Raw genomic sequence first — 18,100 nt, 5'->3', positions numbered from 1 at the left:
TTAAAATGAGACATTCCATGGTTTTATGATCCGCGCTTGCCCGATCACCTTTGGTCTTTTCCAGTCTGCATATGTGGCTTCCTGCTTTCGACGTTCTACAGTATAAAGGATATTATTCTAAGACATGTTCTAAAGGATGTTATTTATTTATTTATATTTATTATTATTTTTTTCCCTAAATCATACAGGCTATGTAATGGATAATGCACATATTCTAGTGGCTTGCTCATTGCTAGCTAAGCAATGACACAAAAAAGGGAAAAAGCAATTATTGGCAAATCCTATTCCAAATCCATATTGTTTTCCATGGTTTGTGAATCTAGTTTGTTGCAACTTAATTGCGCTATAAGCCCCCACCGACCCACCCGCCTCATGAAATCATGCTCTCGTGTACGGATGATCTGTGGACTCCGTAATTATGAATAAGAATACCACATCCCCTTGCAGAGGCTGCCAAATTCCCTTACTCATGATAATGATCGGATCATGGGCTGGGTATACAACCTCCACGAGACCGATCCGAATAGCGACATTCCGCGAGTGATCGGGGTCTGCTTGGTGTGCTCAATTCTAGCATTTCTGGCCGTATGTCTGCGTTTTCATGTGCGAATAAGCAGCAAACGCTCTCCATGGATTGACGACTATGCTGCACTGGTGGCCTCGCTGTTAACGTTAGCATACGCCGGAATCGCCGTGGCTCGTGAGTCAATTCATTGATCGAAGGTTAACTGCGTAACTGACGGAATGGTTATTTCAGAGACACGATGGGGCCAAGGACTCAGTGCAGCCTACTTTCCAAAGGAGAATGTTATTCCTTTTAGCAAGGTGTGCATCACAAAACCAACATTGTTCGAACTCGAACCTGACTCTAACTTTGCTCTATAGATCCAATACGCCGGCGGCCCGGTCTACTGTCTCGCTGTCCTCGGCTTCAAGGTCGCCTTGTTGACCTCCTACCTGCGCATTGCGGGGATTATCGAGCGATATCGCAAAATCATAATTGTCGCCATCGTCGTGTGTGTCGTTAATCAATTGATCTTCGCCTTTATCATCTCAATCTCCTGCACACCGGTCAGCTCCTCAACAGTGCGCACCAATTGAAGAGATCGGGTTATCTGACATTAAACAGGTCGCAAAGCAATGGGATAGTTCTCTCGAGGGACATTGCATCCATACCATACCATTCTACTTCGCACTTGGAGGCACAAGCATCGCGTTAGACCTGATTATCATAGCACTACCTCTGCCAGTTCTGTGGAAACTCCAGCTCCGCCTCAAACAAAAAGTCCTCCTGGCCTGTCTGTTTGCTCTCGGCTTCTTCGTGACCGTGATTCAGGTCATCCGCATCTTCACCGTCAAAGCCCTGGAAACCTACACCGACAGCAAGAATATTGTGATCTGGTCTTGTGTGGAGACCAGCCTGGGCGTGAGTTAATTCTTGACATCTCTTCAAGTTTAAACGAAACTAACGAAAATATTCAGGTTGTCATCGCCTGCATCCCTACCTACGGGCCTCTGTTCAAGTCCTTCGCTTCCACCGTCACTTCATACCGAAACCGCGACACTTCACGTACTTATGCACTTAGCTCTGTTCGCCAAGGCACGGGGACGGGGTCGGCTATTGCGCGCAAAAAGAGCAATTTCGAGCCTATATATGAGTCCGAGGGGCACCCGGTTACTGATATTCGATCCGGACCGCCGACGAATGATGGGGATAGCGAGGAGCATATATTGTCGGAAGCGGAGAACATGAAGGTATATGTGACTTCGGAATTTACGGTTAAGTCTGGCGTCGCCCATTGATTTGGCGTTGGACTTCGGAGATTGGGGCTTTTGAACAATGAGAAATGTTGTACATATAATATTCGATACCAAACACGTGTACGAGGGTTTTTTATGGACCATCATGACAACCGGCCTAATCGGGATGTCGCCTACACTACCTTACTCCTCTACCTACATGGGTATGTAGTATCAGTTGACACAGTGAGCGGAGCGCCGCATGATCTCTGCACTGTGAGGATGTCCATTTTCTGTGTTGAACGTTCGGCGTCGCGTCGGCGCACCCATCCATCAATAACACCGACGATGACAAATTCAATCTGGTCCGAATGTTTCGAGCGAGAGGCCTAAAGCTTGAGACATTGGTGACTTTATACCCTGTCGTTCTCTTATCTATATACCCTGTCAGTCGGTCCAACCTTTACCCCGACGGCGCAACTACCCTTCCCACTTTGGTATATTAAATTCACATACTGTTTGCTTCTTTGAGCTTCCAAAGAAGGAACACAGAAAAGTTAAAATGGCAGCAATGGTTATGCGCGTATTCACGGCATTCGGCCCTCTGAAAGTCGAAAAGAAGCATGATGCTATCCGCTTTGGTATCCTCGGGGCAGCTCAGATTGCGTGAGCCGCATTCAATGCTTGACCTTAGAACCCACCTGACCTTGATATTCAATAGACCTCTTGCCTTGATTACACCCGTCCTGTCACACCCGGAGGTTATTGTACAAGCAGTCGCTGCTAGAGATCATGCTCGTGCCTCAGCATTCGCCAAAAAGCACAACATCCCGGATGTTCGCACATCCTATGACGAAATCCTCGAAGACCCTAAGATCGACGCAGTCTTGATTCCTTTGCCTAATAATTTGCATTTCGAGTGGGCTGTGCGCGCCATTCGCGCTGGCAAGCACGTTCTTCTGGAGAAGCCATCGACGTCTAACGCTACCGAGGCCGAGATCCTCTTCAATCTACCTGAACTGTTACAGCCAAATGCTCCCGTACTGCTCGAGGCATTCCACAATCGGTTTCATCCTGTAGTGCACAAGTTCCTGTCCTTCATCACCCCGGCCGACGTCGTCCACGTCCACACAGACTCTATGGTCCCGTGGTTGATGCTCGATAAGGATAACATTGGGTTCAATTACGAACTCGCTGGAGGGAGTATAATGATGCTAGGCACATACAACTTTGGCATTATCCGCATGGTATTCGACGATGACCCCGTGGAGTGTCTAACCTGCGAACCTGGCATCTTTGGCGACGGCATCCACGACCAGTGCGATACTAACTTTAAAGCTAAATTCCGCTTTCCGAACGGTGGCATTGCCGAAGCTTCTACCACTATGCGTGGGTCTATCCTGTGGAAACCGTCCGAGGCCCGCGTCACGCACAAGGAAGTCGTTGTCGGTGACGAATCCCTCCCAGAGACACAGGAGAAGCTACGCACGCGGGTGGTGACGCTACATGGATTTATCCACGCTGTTATCTGGCACCGTATCGATGTTAAGGAGACCTTCCTTATTCGGAATAAGGGTGATCGTATGCCTCTTAAGACTTGGACTGAGTCCAAGTCGTATAAGGCTTACAGTTACAAGGAGGCTGGGGGAGAGTTTGCGAACCTCCCCGGTGAGGACTGGTGGATGTCATATCGGTACCAGCTTGAAGAGTTTGTCAATCGTGTTAAGGGGCGTTCCACGCAATATTGGGTTGAGGGTCAAGATTCATGGGATCAGATGAAAATGATAGACATGGCGTATGAGAAGAGTGGGCTGGGATTGCGGCCAACAAGTCTGTTCCGGTGATCGAAGTGCTTTGGAAGAAGGCTAAGTCTTCGTGTCATTATTTTTTTATTGTTTGGCTTGCATATATCTCTTTAGGTATATTTCTTTTATAGATTTTCTTCCCCTTTAATCAGTGCTGTAGCTAGAAGGATAAGAAGAAGTAGCTGTCATAACCTGCATACGTCACATACTTTTGATATCCATAGATGGCAGAGGTCAGTAGGACTAGGTAGTTTTAACTGTGAAATACTCGGATTAGACATGCATTTTCGCAACATAGTCATATGTAATGCGTTCTCTAGGCTCGTATAATGGATATCCAGAAGCTAATAGCAAAACCTCCATGCGTATGCACTGGGAAATTTTCAAAAAAGTCGCTTTTTGGCTATCGAAACAATGAGATTGAAATCTATAAGCAGCTAGTGTACGTAGCTAGTAGCAAACCATTTACCAAGCAGAAAAGGGTAAAAGAACAGTGTATGTAACAATGAAAACAAAGTGGGGGAATCATATGAACAGGTATCATGAAACATGGAGCGGGTTTAAAGCTTGCGCCTGGGTTCAGTCATATTCAAGGCACCGATGATGACAGTTCGTTGCCGGAGATTTTGGGAGTTTGGGAGTCTGTGACGGGAGCCGAAACAGTCGGGAGATCTAGAGGGGAAGAGTGGGTGATGAAATCGGAGCAAATATTGAGATGAACTGCAAGCAAAGGCCTGCAATAGGTCTCTGATATTGTACAGTGTACAGTGTTGGACTCGAATAAAATAAGATTGGGGCATTTTCACAGCGATGGGTCTGTTTTCCATGTGCCTGAAATAGAAAAGTTAGTACTATGTCCACATGAGACTAAACGAACGTGGCATAGATAAAGACATACCTCCGAAATTGTGCTTCACAAAAGCCATGGGATCATCTGGATCCCCTGCACCCATTTGCCCCACGCCGGGGCTGAAGCTGGTAATGGGTAGAACAACCACATCCCCAACCTTGCGGTGTGTGGTCTGGTGGCTGAAGTCCTCGTATGTAATGTTCTTATCACCCGGCTGGATATTGAAGTATGCCGGGTTGTTGAAGTAGCGGAAGACAGAATCTGTCCAGGCCCCAGGCCCAGTGAACTCCATAATAGTCTTATCCATCTTGCCAACCTTGAGAATGCCAGCCCTTTTCATTCGCAGAGCATGCTCGGTGACATAAGCCACCATATCACGAAGAATCGGATGCCCAGGTTTAGACACCAAGGTCCACTGGCAGAACTGAAGACGGCGCGAATACCAGTCATGCCAGTCATCGCGATCAGGATCAGCCTCAATGCCAACAATGAATCCAATAGTTGATCGATCAAGTTCCTCGGGGAGCCACGTGTGCGCGGGCCTGAGTGCCAACGTGTCGATATCGCTGTATATTCCGCCGCGCGCCAGGAGTACCAAGTACCGGAAGAAATCCGCCTTCATGACCGCGAGCGGCAGTGAATCATATGCCTCAAACACTTCCGGAACTGACCCATATAGATACTTGATCAGGTGTTGCTGTGTCTCGTCGGGAATGACTTCATGCGTGAATCCCGGGTGCATCTCTGTCCAGCTGGCCTCCAGGCCGCGGAGGTCTTCGTCAAACCAGAACGACCCTGGTCCGTATTTCCATGTTTGCCAGATGTATGCGGGGAATTTGTTTTCGATTTCATAGGGGAATTGATACCGGAGGCGTTCGCGGAGCGGTGCTGTCGGTGATGCGCCGAGGGGTAATTGAGCTCTACCTTGCGGTGGTGTTTTCCGTGCTGAGTTTGCTGTCACTTCATCCTCCTCTTGTGATATCTTCTTCACTGGTCTGTACCCAGGTGCCCCAGGAACTTCGGGATCTCGGAACGAGCGGAGGATGAGAACAAATGTGACCACGCAGAGCAGGGAAAGCAGCACCTTGCGCGGAGTGATCATGACAGGCGAACGAGCCGGTGCAATCGGAAAATAATTCGCTGGTCATGCGACAGCCGTAGATTGGCTGGAAGGTAGGAATCAAGGTCTCTGTGCTTTTGTGTTCCGTGATCCGCAAACTCGGGGAGTTTGATTAGTTTTGGTATGGGATTCGTTCGGCGAGTGTGAGAGTCGAGCAATTTGCAGATCCTAGACTAAAGAAATTGAGAGGGTGGCATATCGATATGCGGAAATCTTGGATGTGACCTCAATGGCCGAAGATACGTCAACCCAGAATCAGTCAGGATAGGAGGCGTCAAAAACCCAGTGAAAATTGTCGGTCACTAGTACCACAGAACAGGAGAGATTGAGTCAAAAGGCAGACCACGCTGTCTGGCAGCGAGTACTTTATCGCCTTGCTGGCCAGTTTCGCTAGACGTCGACTGGAATAAAAGGATTGCGTATTCCGGAAGCAGCGTGCACGCTAGGCGGAGCCACTCACGTGGTCTTGGGCGAAATGTAACTTAAAAACCACCTACATAACATATGTACATACTGTAGGTATGACCTTCTTTGGTATTGTCCGTTCTTCGTTTGTTCTTTGTTCTGTCTTTTGTGTGTTCGTTTTTACTTTTACGTATATTGACATTGCTAAGCAATGGTCCTGCTAGATTAACCACTTGGTTGCATCAGAGCACCCCACATGAGGTGCTCCTTTCATATCCAGAATGGGTGATGATCATCCCGAGATAAATAATTCCTATAACATAGGTCTGACACTCTCAACAACTCTTAATCTGAATACTAGAATGATAGAGCTATATACCCAAATGAGTTGATTTTGGGTCTAACATTAAGGGTGGCTTACGCCGACTGCAACCTTAGAAGCTCGGACAGTAACATAAGCTTCGCTTGGCTTGGAAATGTAATACATGTATAGAACTAACGTCGTAGCCAAGAGAATTCGGCTCAGGTCATATGTTGCGGTACTTGGGTGCTCACAGCAAGGCCCAAGTGCCGTCTTAATTATTTTTGTGTTTGTCTAATTACAGAGGACAAGTCTTCCTGTGCCTATGGTGACCCTTGTAGTAGCAGAGACAACCTACAACACCATCAACAGGACTTGCTCTGACTTCCAAAGTACCTACTTCTAAGAGGCGTGTAAGTTTATTGCAAGACAACGTGGTTTCTATAATAAATAAAACCGTATACGCGAAAGCAAATCAAAACAAGACCACAACAAGACCACAACAGGACCACAACAAGACCACAACAAGACCACAACAAGACCAAAGCAAAAGGAATATCACTTCCTCGCTCCTCCCCAACGCATCAGGGCACACAAATTGAGAACTACCTGTTTCCTATTGGATGCACTGCTCAGGTCGTACCAGGGGGTGGCCACCACGGTAATGCATGAGCTTGGCGACTCCGAACCCAAATCCTGAATATACTCATCGCTAATTTTGAATTCGAGAAAGCAAATGTAGTTCTGCGTAGCGTGGATGACTATAACTCTCTCACGGGGTTCAGAACTAACTGACCTAGCCACTAGGGCCTCGCAGGTCATCTGGGCTAGACATCGGTCCGAGATGATCGGTTTGCCCTCCTCAAGCGAATCGAAGTCTCTCTTTGCTTCCAAAATCGCCACGCGATCGTCGAGGAGTGTAAAAGAGCCTTCATCCTGGATGCGTAGGCAAAGGCCTCCGTCATCGATGGCATTTATCGATTTGTTTATCGAAGGTAGGTGTGCGCTGGCTTGTAACTTGACGTCCCGAAATTCAACAACCCTCGACATATTCTTCCAGTCTTGAGGTGACCCAAAATAAAGAATATGTCGGATGACGCAGGATAAGAGGCGCAGAGTGTCATCTTCGACTGTCCCTCGGAGATGGTGTTCCGCATTGTCGATGTGACCAGTAGACGATGCATCTTGAGAACTCGCAGCCTGTGGACTGCTAGAACCAACTTGCATTTCCCCAGAATGGACGAATTCTGAATCTCGACTGGGTCTTATTTCACGCGCCGGTCTTCCCATACCCCCAGAGTTGCCGTCACCGTCAGATTCAGTATCCATCAGAGAATCATAATCTGCGTTGGAATCCTCAGAATGGTTGCCATCGTCGGAATTGCTGGGACCAATCGACTGCTGTGTTCTCTGAGAGTCACGGCTGCCCTTGAATGCTGCCAACGCTGCCCATGTTTGAGCGAGCGAAATGCTATAGCCAAAATCTCGTACAAGGCTGTGCTCACTTCTCTCAAAATGCTGAATGTGATCGGGGCCATTCACAAATTTCACAATCTCAACCGGGGACGTTGTGTCGGAAGATTTTGAGTAGGGAGACAAAATTGGAAGAATATTGTGCCTCGCTTGTCGTACTACAACGCGACAGGCAAGCAGATGTTTTCGCCCCCATCCACTTGCGGAAGTCATTGATAGCCGGGAAATATGTTTCACATTCGAGCCAGTGAACTGACTGGCAGATGTGAAACTGTCGAAATAATGGGCAGACATGCCGAAGATCAAATTTGGAAAGAAGAGAAGTTTTTTTGATGATAAGAATGCACCGAGGCAGACATTCCGGCAGTCAGTGCTTTTTTATACCACCTCTTGGGCAAATATTCGCCTTGCCGCCAGGTGACAATGAAACATAGTTGTTGGCGATGTATGCCTACATAACCGCCGGGATCCCTTTTGTGAAACCACTGGCCTTCGAGTACAACAGCTGTGACCCAATACTAGTTTGTTGGGCACTAATGGGCGTTTAATTCATGAGCATGAACCAACCACATATACCCGTGGATATCCTATTGAACCCCCAGACCAAATGGCTTAAGAGACACGAGCGAATCGACACGAGCGAATCCGGGCGTCGCCTAGGAGAGTACACGATACATGATTTATTAGACTTTTTTTTGATGACTATTCTAAGAGTACATATGTATTTGTTTAACACCTTTATCATTTCTCCTAAGCACAGAGTATTATACAGCCTTTTGCTATATCTTCCATTACGTGTGTTGCCATTATGTCCACAGTATGTGGCAACGCTAATGCACCACCTAGGTATACCCACCTGGGTACATATGTATGAATCTCCAGGGCTATAGGTTAGAGGTAGTAAGGAGCCTCAGCTTCGGTGGGCGAGAGTGGTATCGCGCTTTCCCCAAGCGCCGTGCCCCCTCACACCAGACAGCCTTGTGACGGTTGATCACACCGTTCCCAGTCACACCTGAAAATTTAGCGCTCTCACGTTAGTAGACGGTTTCAGGGTCTAATCTAAGTCCGATTTATGGAGTATGCGTGTATCATTGCCATTAATAGATTCCCAAGCTAAAATTGCAAGCTGGGGAAAAACTCGTGAGCGTTTGGGTTCCTACTGGAATCTTTTTGGACACGAGTTATCGGTGCTTGTATTGACATGAAATATCAAATTCACTGAAACGCCTCCGTAAGTCCCTACCTAGGTACCAACATATGTTGTATGTAGGTAGTTCACGAACTTGAGGCTGGAGCTCAGCAGTGTGGCATTATTCGACCAACACCCAAAGGCGGTCAAGGGGCGAGGCCCCTACATACATTTCCTCAACCTGCCCAGTGATACTCGTAACTATCTTCAGTATGCCGTCTACTGGTGCAATTTCGCTTGCTGAGATCATGAGCCACCACCGTGATCTCTTGGTTCATCCAATATGCTGGACTTCTCGACATCTGGAGATGCTGGGATGCCGGTTTGAACATATTGACCACGCGCCTACATACGACATCGAGCCTGAGGCAAATACATGCCAACCTGTCGATAATGGAAAAGTGCTTGAAGAACAGGCGGAGACAAATCTATTTCACGAGGAAGGATTTGCAGAAGGTTCATTTTCGTTGTGCCCGGATCTCGACTTCGGATGCCTCGTACGTCCCTTACTCAACCGAAAATGGTGCGTAATACAAGCTGTTCCTTGCACTGCATTGGTTCATCCAACCATGACTAACCTATTGTTTGCAGTGAAACACCCTATTTCTTTTTTGCAAATAAGAGGATTCATCAACCTCTGTACAGCGTGTACTATCGCTCTCGTAAACGCAGCCAGCCAGCTGACAAAGCACCGCGGCCAATCATCGGATATATGCACTATCGTGGTGTTGAAAATTATCGCCAGAGGATGTTTCCATTTCGTGACCATCCAAAAGGTCTTTCTAACCGCCCGGGGGGGCAAATTCACCTAAAACGAGTAGCCCAAATCACGCCAAAGAATTGGAGCGAGGACCCATATCTTCTGTGTGTTCTGCTTTCCCTTGCACAACTCCAGGAATACCATCGCAAAGAGTGGCACCCGCCCGTTCACATAGTAAGTGCTATGCTCATTCCGCCGCTTTTCTTCTTTGAACGCCTAGCTCATACATCCAAGTCACGTCTGTTTTTAACATACAAACGGGGAGAGGAATTTTTTCATGTTTTTGAAGCTCGCATCACTTCCGAGCTTCTTCGAATGCTTGACAACCCAACTACTGCCACACAGCATATAGAATGGCCGGTCATCAAGCACAAAAGGGTCCCACGTTACCCGATCGAAGGTCTCAGAGAGCGAATCCAAGCTGAGATCACCCTGGATCAACAGCCTGGCACATTTGATATTTCAGATCCAGTCCATCCAGTCTTACTCCCGTCGGGGATAAGAGAATACCCGGAAGACGCGGATACTATCCAAATCCAAAGAAGAAAAGAAGTCAAAAAGAAGACCAAAAAGAAAGTAAAAAAGGAATCGTCCATTGTGCCGAGACAAACTCTAGGCGAAACTGTCTGAACAAGAATCACGACAGTTATGCTCCGGTTGGTCTGGCGTCTGCCATCCGACCATACCAAACCCTAGACGGCTTCACACTTCATCATCGAATGGTGACCCTATGCCCGGGACTCCACTTTCCCTGTTTGCGACCTCTGAGATACACTGCTATGATAGCCATTACATACCATGGGAACGGAACGTCTGGCCGTACTCGAGGCTGGGGGTCAGATGGTGGGTAAGGGGTAAAGGACACAGAATGGATCTGGTATTTCTCAGCTTCCCACGATCGATTCGACCATCCTACGAAGTACAATCCGATTGGGACAACTTCATGGTGGAAAGATTGTGTCCTTGAATATGACATGAAGCAACACACAATAAGCATGAACAGCCAAGCCAGCCAAGTGTTGTGTTCAAATGGGGAAGAAAATGCAGCAGGAATAGCGTGAATACTGTTGAAGCTGGTCGAATTTATTGACTTGAGTATTACTCGACAGCGAAAGTCTTGTTCTAAGAGCCAGACGAGGAAAATGAAGACCGGCCAAAAAAATAAATATGTACACTTAGATCGTGACCATGATATAATGATTAGAGAGGTATTAAACATAGCTAAAACCGAGTACTGGTTGAAGTATAAAGGTTCTATTAGGCAAGTCCCGATCTAGGAGAGGTTTTTCTTGGGCAGAGGTTTACTATGGGCTAGCCATTCGCCCCAAATCCTTTGATATTCGCATCCATGGACAAAAGTGCCAGTCTCTCAATGAATGTATGCCTGATAAAGCAAGCTTATTCTCAGGACAGCTGGAGTGTATAACTAGTCTGGATGCGTCTAGTTTCCAACGATTATTCAAACCACTACTCTTTCGCTATATATAGAGTCCTTAGTTTGTCTGATAAAAGTTGCAAATAACCTTGGAATGTCTGCCATATGTTGTACATTGTATTCAACAGTCCAACGCTCTTGTCTCCGCCAATCACCGATGTCGGTGATGACGCGACTCTTTAGTGCCTGAGGTATCCACATATATTCTCCCCGATACCTTTCAATCAGGGAAGCTTTCTTTCCTGACTCACACAGATTTTAAGCTCTTATAATGCAGTCATTTCGAGGCGCCGCCCGAGCTGCTTCACGCACCATCCGAATCCAGCCATGGCGACAAGGCAACTCTCTCGTGAAGCCCGCGGGGCCACATCGGACTTTATCGGCGCAATGGAAGCCCACACGCCCATTGCATACTGTATCACCGCGAAAGTCAGCGTCGGTCGCCGCGGAGTCAACTGATAGAGACTCGTCCAATCCAGCCATGTCATTCCCCTGTCTTGATGCCCAAGAAGCAAAGTCAGCGCAGCTCTCCGCTCGGTCGCTGCAATCCGGCCCCGAACCTTCATACACCACCGGGCGACACGAATCATACCACTGTGAACAACCACTTCTACTCGACTGGGGTGGTGTACTACCGGAATTCGATATTGCTTACGAAACATGGGGGCAATTGAATAGCGACAAAAGTAATGCCGTCCTCCTGCATACCGGCTTGTCCGCCTCAAGCCACGCCCATAGCACAGCGTCCAACCCAAAGCCCGGGTGGTGGGAGAAGTTCATTGGCCCCGGATTGCCACTGGACACCGATAAATATCACATCATTTGCACCAATGTTCTCGGAGGATGTTACGGCAGTACAGGCCCCTCTTCGCTCGACCCGTCCGACGGAAAACGATACGCAACCCGCTTCCCGATCCTGACTTTAGACGACATGGTGCGCGCTCAGTTCCGGCTTCTCGACGGTCTCAGGAATCAAGAAACTCGCTGCCTCTGTCGGATCCAGCATGGGCGGTATGCAGAGTCTCGCAGCAGGCGTCCTCTTCCCAGAGAGGGTCAACAAGATTGTCAGCATCAGCGGTTGTGCCCGCAGTCACCCTTATAGTATAGCGATGCGACACACGCAGCGACAGGTGCTGATGATGGACCCCAACTGGGCGCGTGGGTTCTATTACGATGGAATCCCGCCACACTCTGGCATGAAGCTAGCTCGCGAAATTGCAACCGTGACGTACCGCAGCGGGCCAGAGTGGGAGATGCGATTTGGTCGCCAGCGTGCAGACCCCAGCAAACAGCCAGCTCTGTGTCCCGACTTCCTTATCGAGACGTATCTCGACCATGCCGGTGAGAAGTTCTGTCTCGAGTATGATGCCAACAGTCTTCTTTATGTCTCCAAGGCCATGGACTTGTTCGATCTCGGCCATGCACACCAGACTGCCACTATGAAACGTCGTGCAGAGTCCGAGGATCGCATTGCGCACGGCGGTGGCGCACCAAATGCTTCCGACCCTGCTTGCAGTCTTACCCTTCCAGACAAGCCCTATGAGGAGCAGCCTGGATCAACTTCTAATGCAATCCCGTTGGATGAGTCCGTTTCTGCTGACTCAGTGGATGGTCCTCCCCGGGACCTTGTAGCCGGCCTTGCTCCTCTCAAGGATCATCCTGTGCTTGTCATGGGTGTTGCAAGTGACATCCTCTTCCCAGCATGGCAGCAGCGGGAGATTGCCGAGACACTCCGTGCTGGTGGCAACAAAAAAGTTGAACATATCGAGCTTGGTGACGACTTGTCGCTGTTCGGCCATGACACTTTCTTGTTAGACCTCAAGAACATTGGTGGCGCATTGGGCAAGTTCCTACGCTAGTCGCGTGGCATGTTGCGTGCCAGACAATGGATATAATATAAATCTGTAAATACGTTGTTAAGCGTGCGACTTTTAGTATTTAGCAGGCGTTTGCATTCACGAATGGAAATGAGATACCTCCTCTCTGTTTTTACTCGCAGTTCTAATGGATCGATGGATACCTCCACACAGTCTATAGGTGCATTTTAGCTATGGTATGGCAAATGAACAGAAATGTCAATTTATTATCCCATTTGACTCTATCAAGTTACAATATACACATGGTGAAGCCCACAAAAATAAAAGGAAACTCGCCCTCAGGTTGCTCTCGGTTTTCATAACCGGCTTCCAGCTGTGTAAACGGTCCACAGGCACGAGGTGCGCTGAATGGTGCCGTCGTCAAGCAGATGCCTGCAGTATTGGCTTATGTTCGTCTCAACGACGAACTCATCACAGGGCGAGAAGGAGAAAAGAACAGAATGGCACACCACAAGCCACAATTCCAGAATGTCATTATCCACAAGACGACAGAAGAGAACAGATTTAAAACCAAGACCCGGAGCACAAGCTGGGAGATTTGATAAAAACACCCCCAAGATTTAGTTCACGAACTAGGAGAACCTAGAACGGTTTGTGGAAAGAGCACGCTCACATAGCCCACACGACAAAACTCGAAAGTAATGACTGGAGGCTAGAGTCTCTGGTGAAAGTTCTTTCAAATATTTATAAGGAAAACGGGAAACCCAGAATATCGTTGATAGTCGAATGGTTATTGTTGGCCAATGCCGCGATCCTTGAGACATCACCTTAATGTATTTCCAGTTAATCTCAGAGCTTGAAAATAGTCAAAAGTGAGGAGGAGAGAAGGAAAGGGAGGAAGTGGGGGGCGAGGCATGTATTTATATGTTGGGGATTGGAGCTGCAGGCACAAAGTCCACAAAGGGAAGGCACATGTATTTGTTTGCAGGTGATGCTGACCTTCGCCCTTAGCTGACATGGACACGCCCTAGCACGTCACAACATGAATGGCTCTCTTCAACATGGATAACAAGGAGAACAGGCAAATGCATCTGACATCTACCATTTGATCACAGATAGGACGATAGGCCGCTAAAAGAATTATCAGAAAGGCAACCTCCTATCACTTGGAAATCGCTAGAGGTTGTTTTATTGACTCTTCGGATTAGCAGGTGTTGTTAGTAGACCTCCAGGGCTATGGGATAACACGTGTTGTTGTTGGCTATTGTTTCCAGGAACTCCACATGAGAGCCATCTTGGGTATAGCATATAGCCATAGCCATAGCCTTGTACCCGACGAATTTGAAAGGGGATCTGGGCTTGGGGGATGCCTCGGGAATATAAAATTGACAGGAACCTGGAAAGCACAGATATTGATTTTATGCCAAGGGGGTTAAACGTTCTTCCGCCCCGGTATGATACTGTTGTCTGCCTGAGGCAGAAACAATTTCAATACCCGGGGCTTTTCTATTCCAACTATACGGAAGATAGCCCAGGAACTCTCCTCCAGAATCAGTTTCTACCAAGTTCTTTGAACATGCATTTCTTCGATCTGGGCGTGCTTGTGCGCTAACGGTTCTTTCAGATATCCGGTCAATCACAGCGATGTCACACAAAGAGCAGACGGCACGGGGTTTTATGAAGAGCAATTTGTTGTCCTACTACTACGATGGAATTATCCTTCAGTAACCCCAAGATCTATGCGCAACGCCTTATATATCAATCAATGTATTACAAAGCAGAGACACTGAGCCGCCGTTCTTGATGATTCCAAATCCCATTGTCAATTTGCCAATACCAGCTTTGCTTATCTGGCATATGCAGCAAAGCAACTTGTTCACCTATCACCTCAGAGGAGCACCGTGGCTGCTGGCTGAACTACCCAATTCAGATATAAACAGCGCCGCTAAAGTGTGGATCCCATCCCCACTATTCCCCACACTCGATGTCATAGTACTAGGATCCACACCCGGGGCCGTGTACAAAAGGCACTGAAATACGCCTGTTTCTCACAATTTTTAGGAATATCTCTTCACATCAGTGCACTTACACCTCCAGAGAGAATGGCGCAGTCAAAGGAATGGCAAAAGATGCTTCGCGGCGACCTATACTGGGCATGGGACGAGGATCTTCAGGCGAACAGAACAAGGTGTAAACAAGCCTGCGATGATTTCAATGCCGCCGGGGCTGCAACAAGGCGCCGAAAAGTAGAGCTATGGAGAAAGTAAGTTTGGGCGACGAGATCTGAATGGTCATCGATTATTGCTCAGTGAAATTTGTGCTGACCATACTTGTGTCCAGCATTGTCTGCGACACGCGTCCAATGCCACCATTGAACCCAGACCCGAAGGAAGACGAGGCACTTTTCGAAGAGACTGATCCCTTTGTAGATGGACCAATTTCCGTGGACCACGGTCTGAATTTCAAAGTCGGCAAAGGCACTTTTCTCAACTTCAATCTTCTCGTGCTCGACACCTGCCTGATCACTATCGGGGAACGGGTACTGTTTGGTCCAAATGTTTGCCTGTATGGTGCAACCCATCCCATGGACCCGGCTATTCGGCAGGGTCTGAAGGGACCGGAGTGTGGAAAAGAAGTGCATATCGAAGACGATGTATGGATTGGTGGTAGTGTGATTGTGCTGGCGGGCGTGCGAATCGGGAAAGGGAGCACAGTTGGAGCTGGCTCAGTAGTGACCAAGGTCAGCATACTGAGATATAATATCTCTAATTCCACGTTGAGAGAGAGCCAGACTGACTTCTGCAGGACGTTCCTCCCTTCCACTTTGTCGCAGGCAATCCCGCCCGAGTCATTCGCCGGATTGAAACGAGCATGAACCCTGAAGAGCAACAATGATGGTGGTGTGAATGGGGGCTAATGAATACTGAGGCTGATCCGAGCATCTTTAAGTAGGCTTTTGCAATACAGTTCACTCTTGAGCGCCGAATGAACCTTCATCTTCACACTGGGGCTCAAGTTAAGATACATGAGCAGGGTAGTACACGGCGGAAGATAAATATTGCTATTGAAGGAGGGGGATAAGGTTGCGAAATTGCCCGCTACTACCTGGGTGTCGAAATGCGCCGCCCCCCCCCCCTTCTTGACGAAAATTGTCAAATTGTCACGCGAGAGCTTGCATTTCATCATCCGAGATGGAACAAGCAAAAAGCCATAGCGAGGTCATAGACCGCGAAGTCGTATATGATAGCAATGCTGGCTCTCGGCCAGAAGCACCAGGCAGCTTCTCAATATCCGATGATGATATTCTGCGGGCCCAGGGCCATAAAGCAGTATTCAAACGATCATTCTCTATCGTTTCATCCCTCGGTTTTGCGTTCAAGTATGTTTCCCGCTTATTATATTTTGCACTTATTATGCTGAACTATCTAGTATCACGAATGCTTGGGCTGGCGCGCTAAGCAACTTCGGACAGAATCTCAGATACGGAGGACCCCAAGTGGCTCTATTTTCTGTTATCGTTGCTTGCTTTGTGCAGTGGATTATTACCTTAGGACTGTCGGAGCTGGCTTCCGCGTTTCCTTCATCTGGAGTAAGTTATCTACGGCATAGTTGTTGCTCGCACGTATAGCTAAATTGCAGGTGCCATCTTATAGGGCCAATACCACTTTGTCTACATAATCGCCCCCAAGAAGCACAAGAGATTTGCCGCTTTTGTGACAGGTTGGATGTCTATACTCGGATGGTGGATGGTGACCTGCTCCGACCTGTCTCTTGTCCCCAAAGCAACCCTGGGTCTCGGTCAATTTCTACATCCGGACTTCGAGATAAAACAATGGCATGCATACTGTGTATATCTTGCTACTATTGCTGCGACAAGTCAGACCCCATTATTGTCAAGTTATTTTACATTTCATTGCTGACTCGGGTTATCCTGTATAGTGACGCCCCTTCTCTTGTGCCCCAAGAAACTACCACTCATCACATCCTGGTCTCTGTACCTCGCATTGTCTGGATTTGCCATTTGGTTCGTAACCGTTCTTGTTATGCGTCAACATACAAATACCAGGTCTTATATCATCAGATCTGGTCTTGGTACAAGTGGATGGAACAATGGCATCGCCTGGCTTCTCGGGATTACCAACTCGATGTATTGTTTCAGTGCCAGCGATGGAGCGATCCATATCGCCGAAGAAATGCGATCACCGGGGCGTCGACTCCCACAGATCATGTCAGCTAAGACCTGCCTCATTCTCCATCTCTAATGCCAATTGGTTACTAGGCCCGCTAACCAAGCACAGGAACGTGACACTAGCCATTGGCCTTTGTACAGCGGTGCCGCTATTAGCAGTATTGATAATTGCCATGAAAGACATGGACGAAGTAATGAACGCCGGAATGCCAGCCGTGGAACTATTGTACCAGGCGACAGGATCAACGAGGGTGACTGTGGCACTTAGCGTACTGTTGACAATCGTATACGCAGCAGGTATTTCTCCACAGTGGGTTACCTGTGGGCGTCTTGCATGGGCTTTCGCCAGAGATCGAGGTACTCCGTTTCCCGATTTCTTCGACAACATAGACGAGCGGTTTCAATTTCCGCTTCGCACGACTATAGCCTCTACGGTTTTTGCTGCCATTTATGGTCTCATATACCTTGCCAGCACCACGGCTTTCAACTCCATCATTACTTCTGCCGTCACGCTATTGAACCTGAGTTACGCCATTCCTCAGGCTATTCTCGTTACGCGAGGTCGTGCGCAGTGTCTGCCAAAGCGGCCGCTGGATCTTGGTCGATGGGGATATATCTGCAATGTTTTTGCACCGCTGTGGATCACAATCGTGGGTGTTATGATCTGTTTCCCTTATAGCCTTCCAGTTACCGTGGGCTCGATGAACTGGAGTGCACCGGTTTTGGTGGGATTGTTTCTTATCATTCTTTTTTTCTGGGTTCTGATAGGCGACGAGTTCAAGGGGCCCGATATTGACTGGGCGATGTTGAACCTTAAGAATGAAGCAAGCGACGCTTCCACATATAGTTGAGCCGGACCTAAACCTGTGATTTGGACAACCACACTGGATTTGTGAGACTTGGCGAAGTTGGTTTTTGGATGACCTCGGGTCAGCTATATGCTTCTCTCAACGTTGGCAAGGCGTGATAACCAAACCGTCCTTGTCTCGCGAAGTTTATACAAGAGCAAGCAAGCG

General features: G+C 48.0%; 8 protein-coding genes across 8 annotated transcripts; 6 read left to right on the top strand and 2 right to left on the bottom strand.

The window, feature by feature from the left end:
- Window positions 1–486: 486 nt before the first annotated feature.
- Window positions 487–1,803, top strand: N7519_007116 (putative integral membrane protein (Pth11); the record flags this gene model as incomplete). Its single annotated transcript, XM_057293892.1, has 5 exons — window positions 487–700; window positions 758–825; window positions 886–1,071; window positions 1,130–1,426; window positions 1,483–1,803. 5 exons carry the CDS (start codon window positions 487–489, stop codon window positions 1,801–1,803), a joined length of 1,086 nt encoding a protein of 361 aa, XP_057148703.1.
- A 499-nt stretch (window positions 1,804–2,302) lies between these two features.
- N7519_007115 (Gfo/Idh/MocA family protein) lies at window positions 2,303–3,584 on the top strand (the record flags this gene model as incomplete). Its single annotated transcript, XM_057293891.1, has 2 exons — window positions 2,303–2,406; window positions 2,462–3,584. 2 exons carry the CDS (start codon window positions 2,303–2,305, stop codon window positions 3,582–3,584), a joined length of 1,227 nt encoding a protein of 408 aa, XP_057148702.1.
- A 763-nt stretch (window positions 3,585–4,347) lies between these two features.
- On the bottom strand, window positions 4,348–5,497 carry N7519_007114 (glycosyltransferase family 32 protein; the record flags this gene model as incomplete). The annotated part of the gene is made up of 2 exons (XM_057293890.1): window positions 4,348–4,376; window positions 4,444–5,497. The coding sequence occupies 2 exons, from the start codon at window positions 5,495–5,497 to the stop codon at window positions 4,348–4,350; spliced, it is 1,083 nt and encodes a 360-aa protein (XP_057148701.1).
- A 1,282-nt stretch (window positions 5,498–6,779) lies between these two features.
- On the bottom strand, window positions 6,780–7,988 carry N7519_007113 (uncharacterized protein; the record flags this gene model as incomplete). Its single annotated transcript, XM_057293889.1, has 1 exon — window positions 6,780–7,988. The coding sequence occupies one exon, from the start codon at window positions 7,986–7,988 to the stop codon at window positions 6,780–6,782; it is 1,209 nt and encodes a 402-aa protein (XP_057148700.1).
- A 1,107-nt stretch (window positions 7,989–9,095) lies between these two features.
- N7519_007112 (uncharacterized protein) lies at window positions 9,096–9,549 on the top strand (the record flags this gene model as incomplete). The annotated part of the gene is made up of 2 exons (XM_057293888.1): window positions 9,096–9,380; window positions 9,529–9,549. 2 exons carry the CDS (start codon window positions 9,096–9,098, stop codon window positions 9,547–9,549), a joined length of 306 nt encoding a protein of 101 aa, XP_057148699.1.
- A 1,800-nt stretch (window positions 9,550–11,349) lies between these two features.
- Window positions 11,350–12,937, top strand: N7519_007111 (homoserine O-acetyltransferase family protein; the record flags this gene model as incomplete). Its single annotated transcript, XM_057293887.1, has 2 exons — window positions 11,350–12,012; window positions 12,056–12,937. 2 exons carry the CDS (start codon window positions 11,350–11,352, stop codon window positions 12,935–12,937), a joined length of 1,545 nt encoding a protein of 514 aa, XP_057148698.1.
- A 2,060-nt stretch (window positions 12,938–14,997) lies between these two features.
- N7519_007110 (sugar O-acetyltransferase) lies at window positions 14,998–15,790 on the top strand (the record flags this gene model as incomplete). The annotated part of the gene is made up of 3 exons (XM_057293886.1): window positions 14,998–15,158; window positions 15,236–15,635; window positions 15,701–15,790. 3 exons carry the CDS (start codon window positions 14,998–15,000, stop codon window positions 15,788–15,790), a joined length of 651 nt encoding a protein of 216 aa, XP_057148697.1.
- Window positions 15,791–16,086: 296 nt separating this feature from the next.
- N7519_007109 (uncharacterized protein) lies at window positions 16,087–17,935 on the top strand (the record flags this gene model as incomplete). The annotated part of the gene is made up of 5 exons (XM_057293885.1): window positions 16,087–16,274; window positions 16,325–16,484; window positions 16,549–16,771; window positions 16,835–17,123; window positions 17,194–17,935. The coding sequence occupies 5 exons, from the start codon at window positions 16,087–16,089 to the stop codon at window positions 17,933–17,935; spliced, it is 1,602 nt and encodes a 533-aa protein (XP_057148696.1).
- Window positions 17,936–18,100: the final 165 nt, after the last annotated feature.

Source organism: Penicillium mononematosum, assembly GCF_028829835.1.
Source record: "Penicillium mononematosum strain IBT 11891 chromosome Unknown utg000003l:1.0-8172316.0:1.0-8177699.0, whole genome shotgun sequence".
Taxonomy (NCBI): Eukaryota; Fungi; Ascomycota; class Eurotiomycetes; order Eurotiales; family Aspergillaceae; genus Penicillium; species Penicillium mononematosum.
The sequence above is the reverse complement of the archived record's forward strand: the minus strand, read 5'-3'. Positions and strand labels throughout refer to the sequence as shown.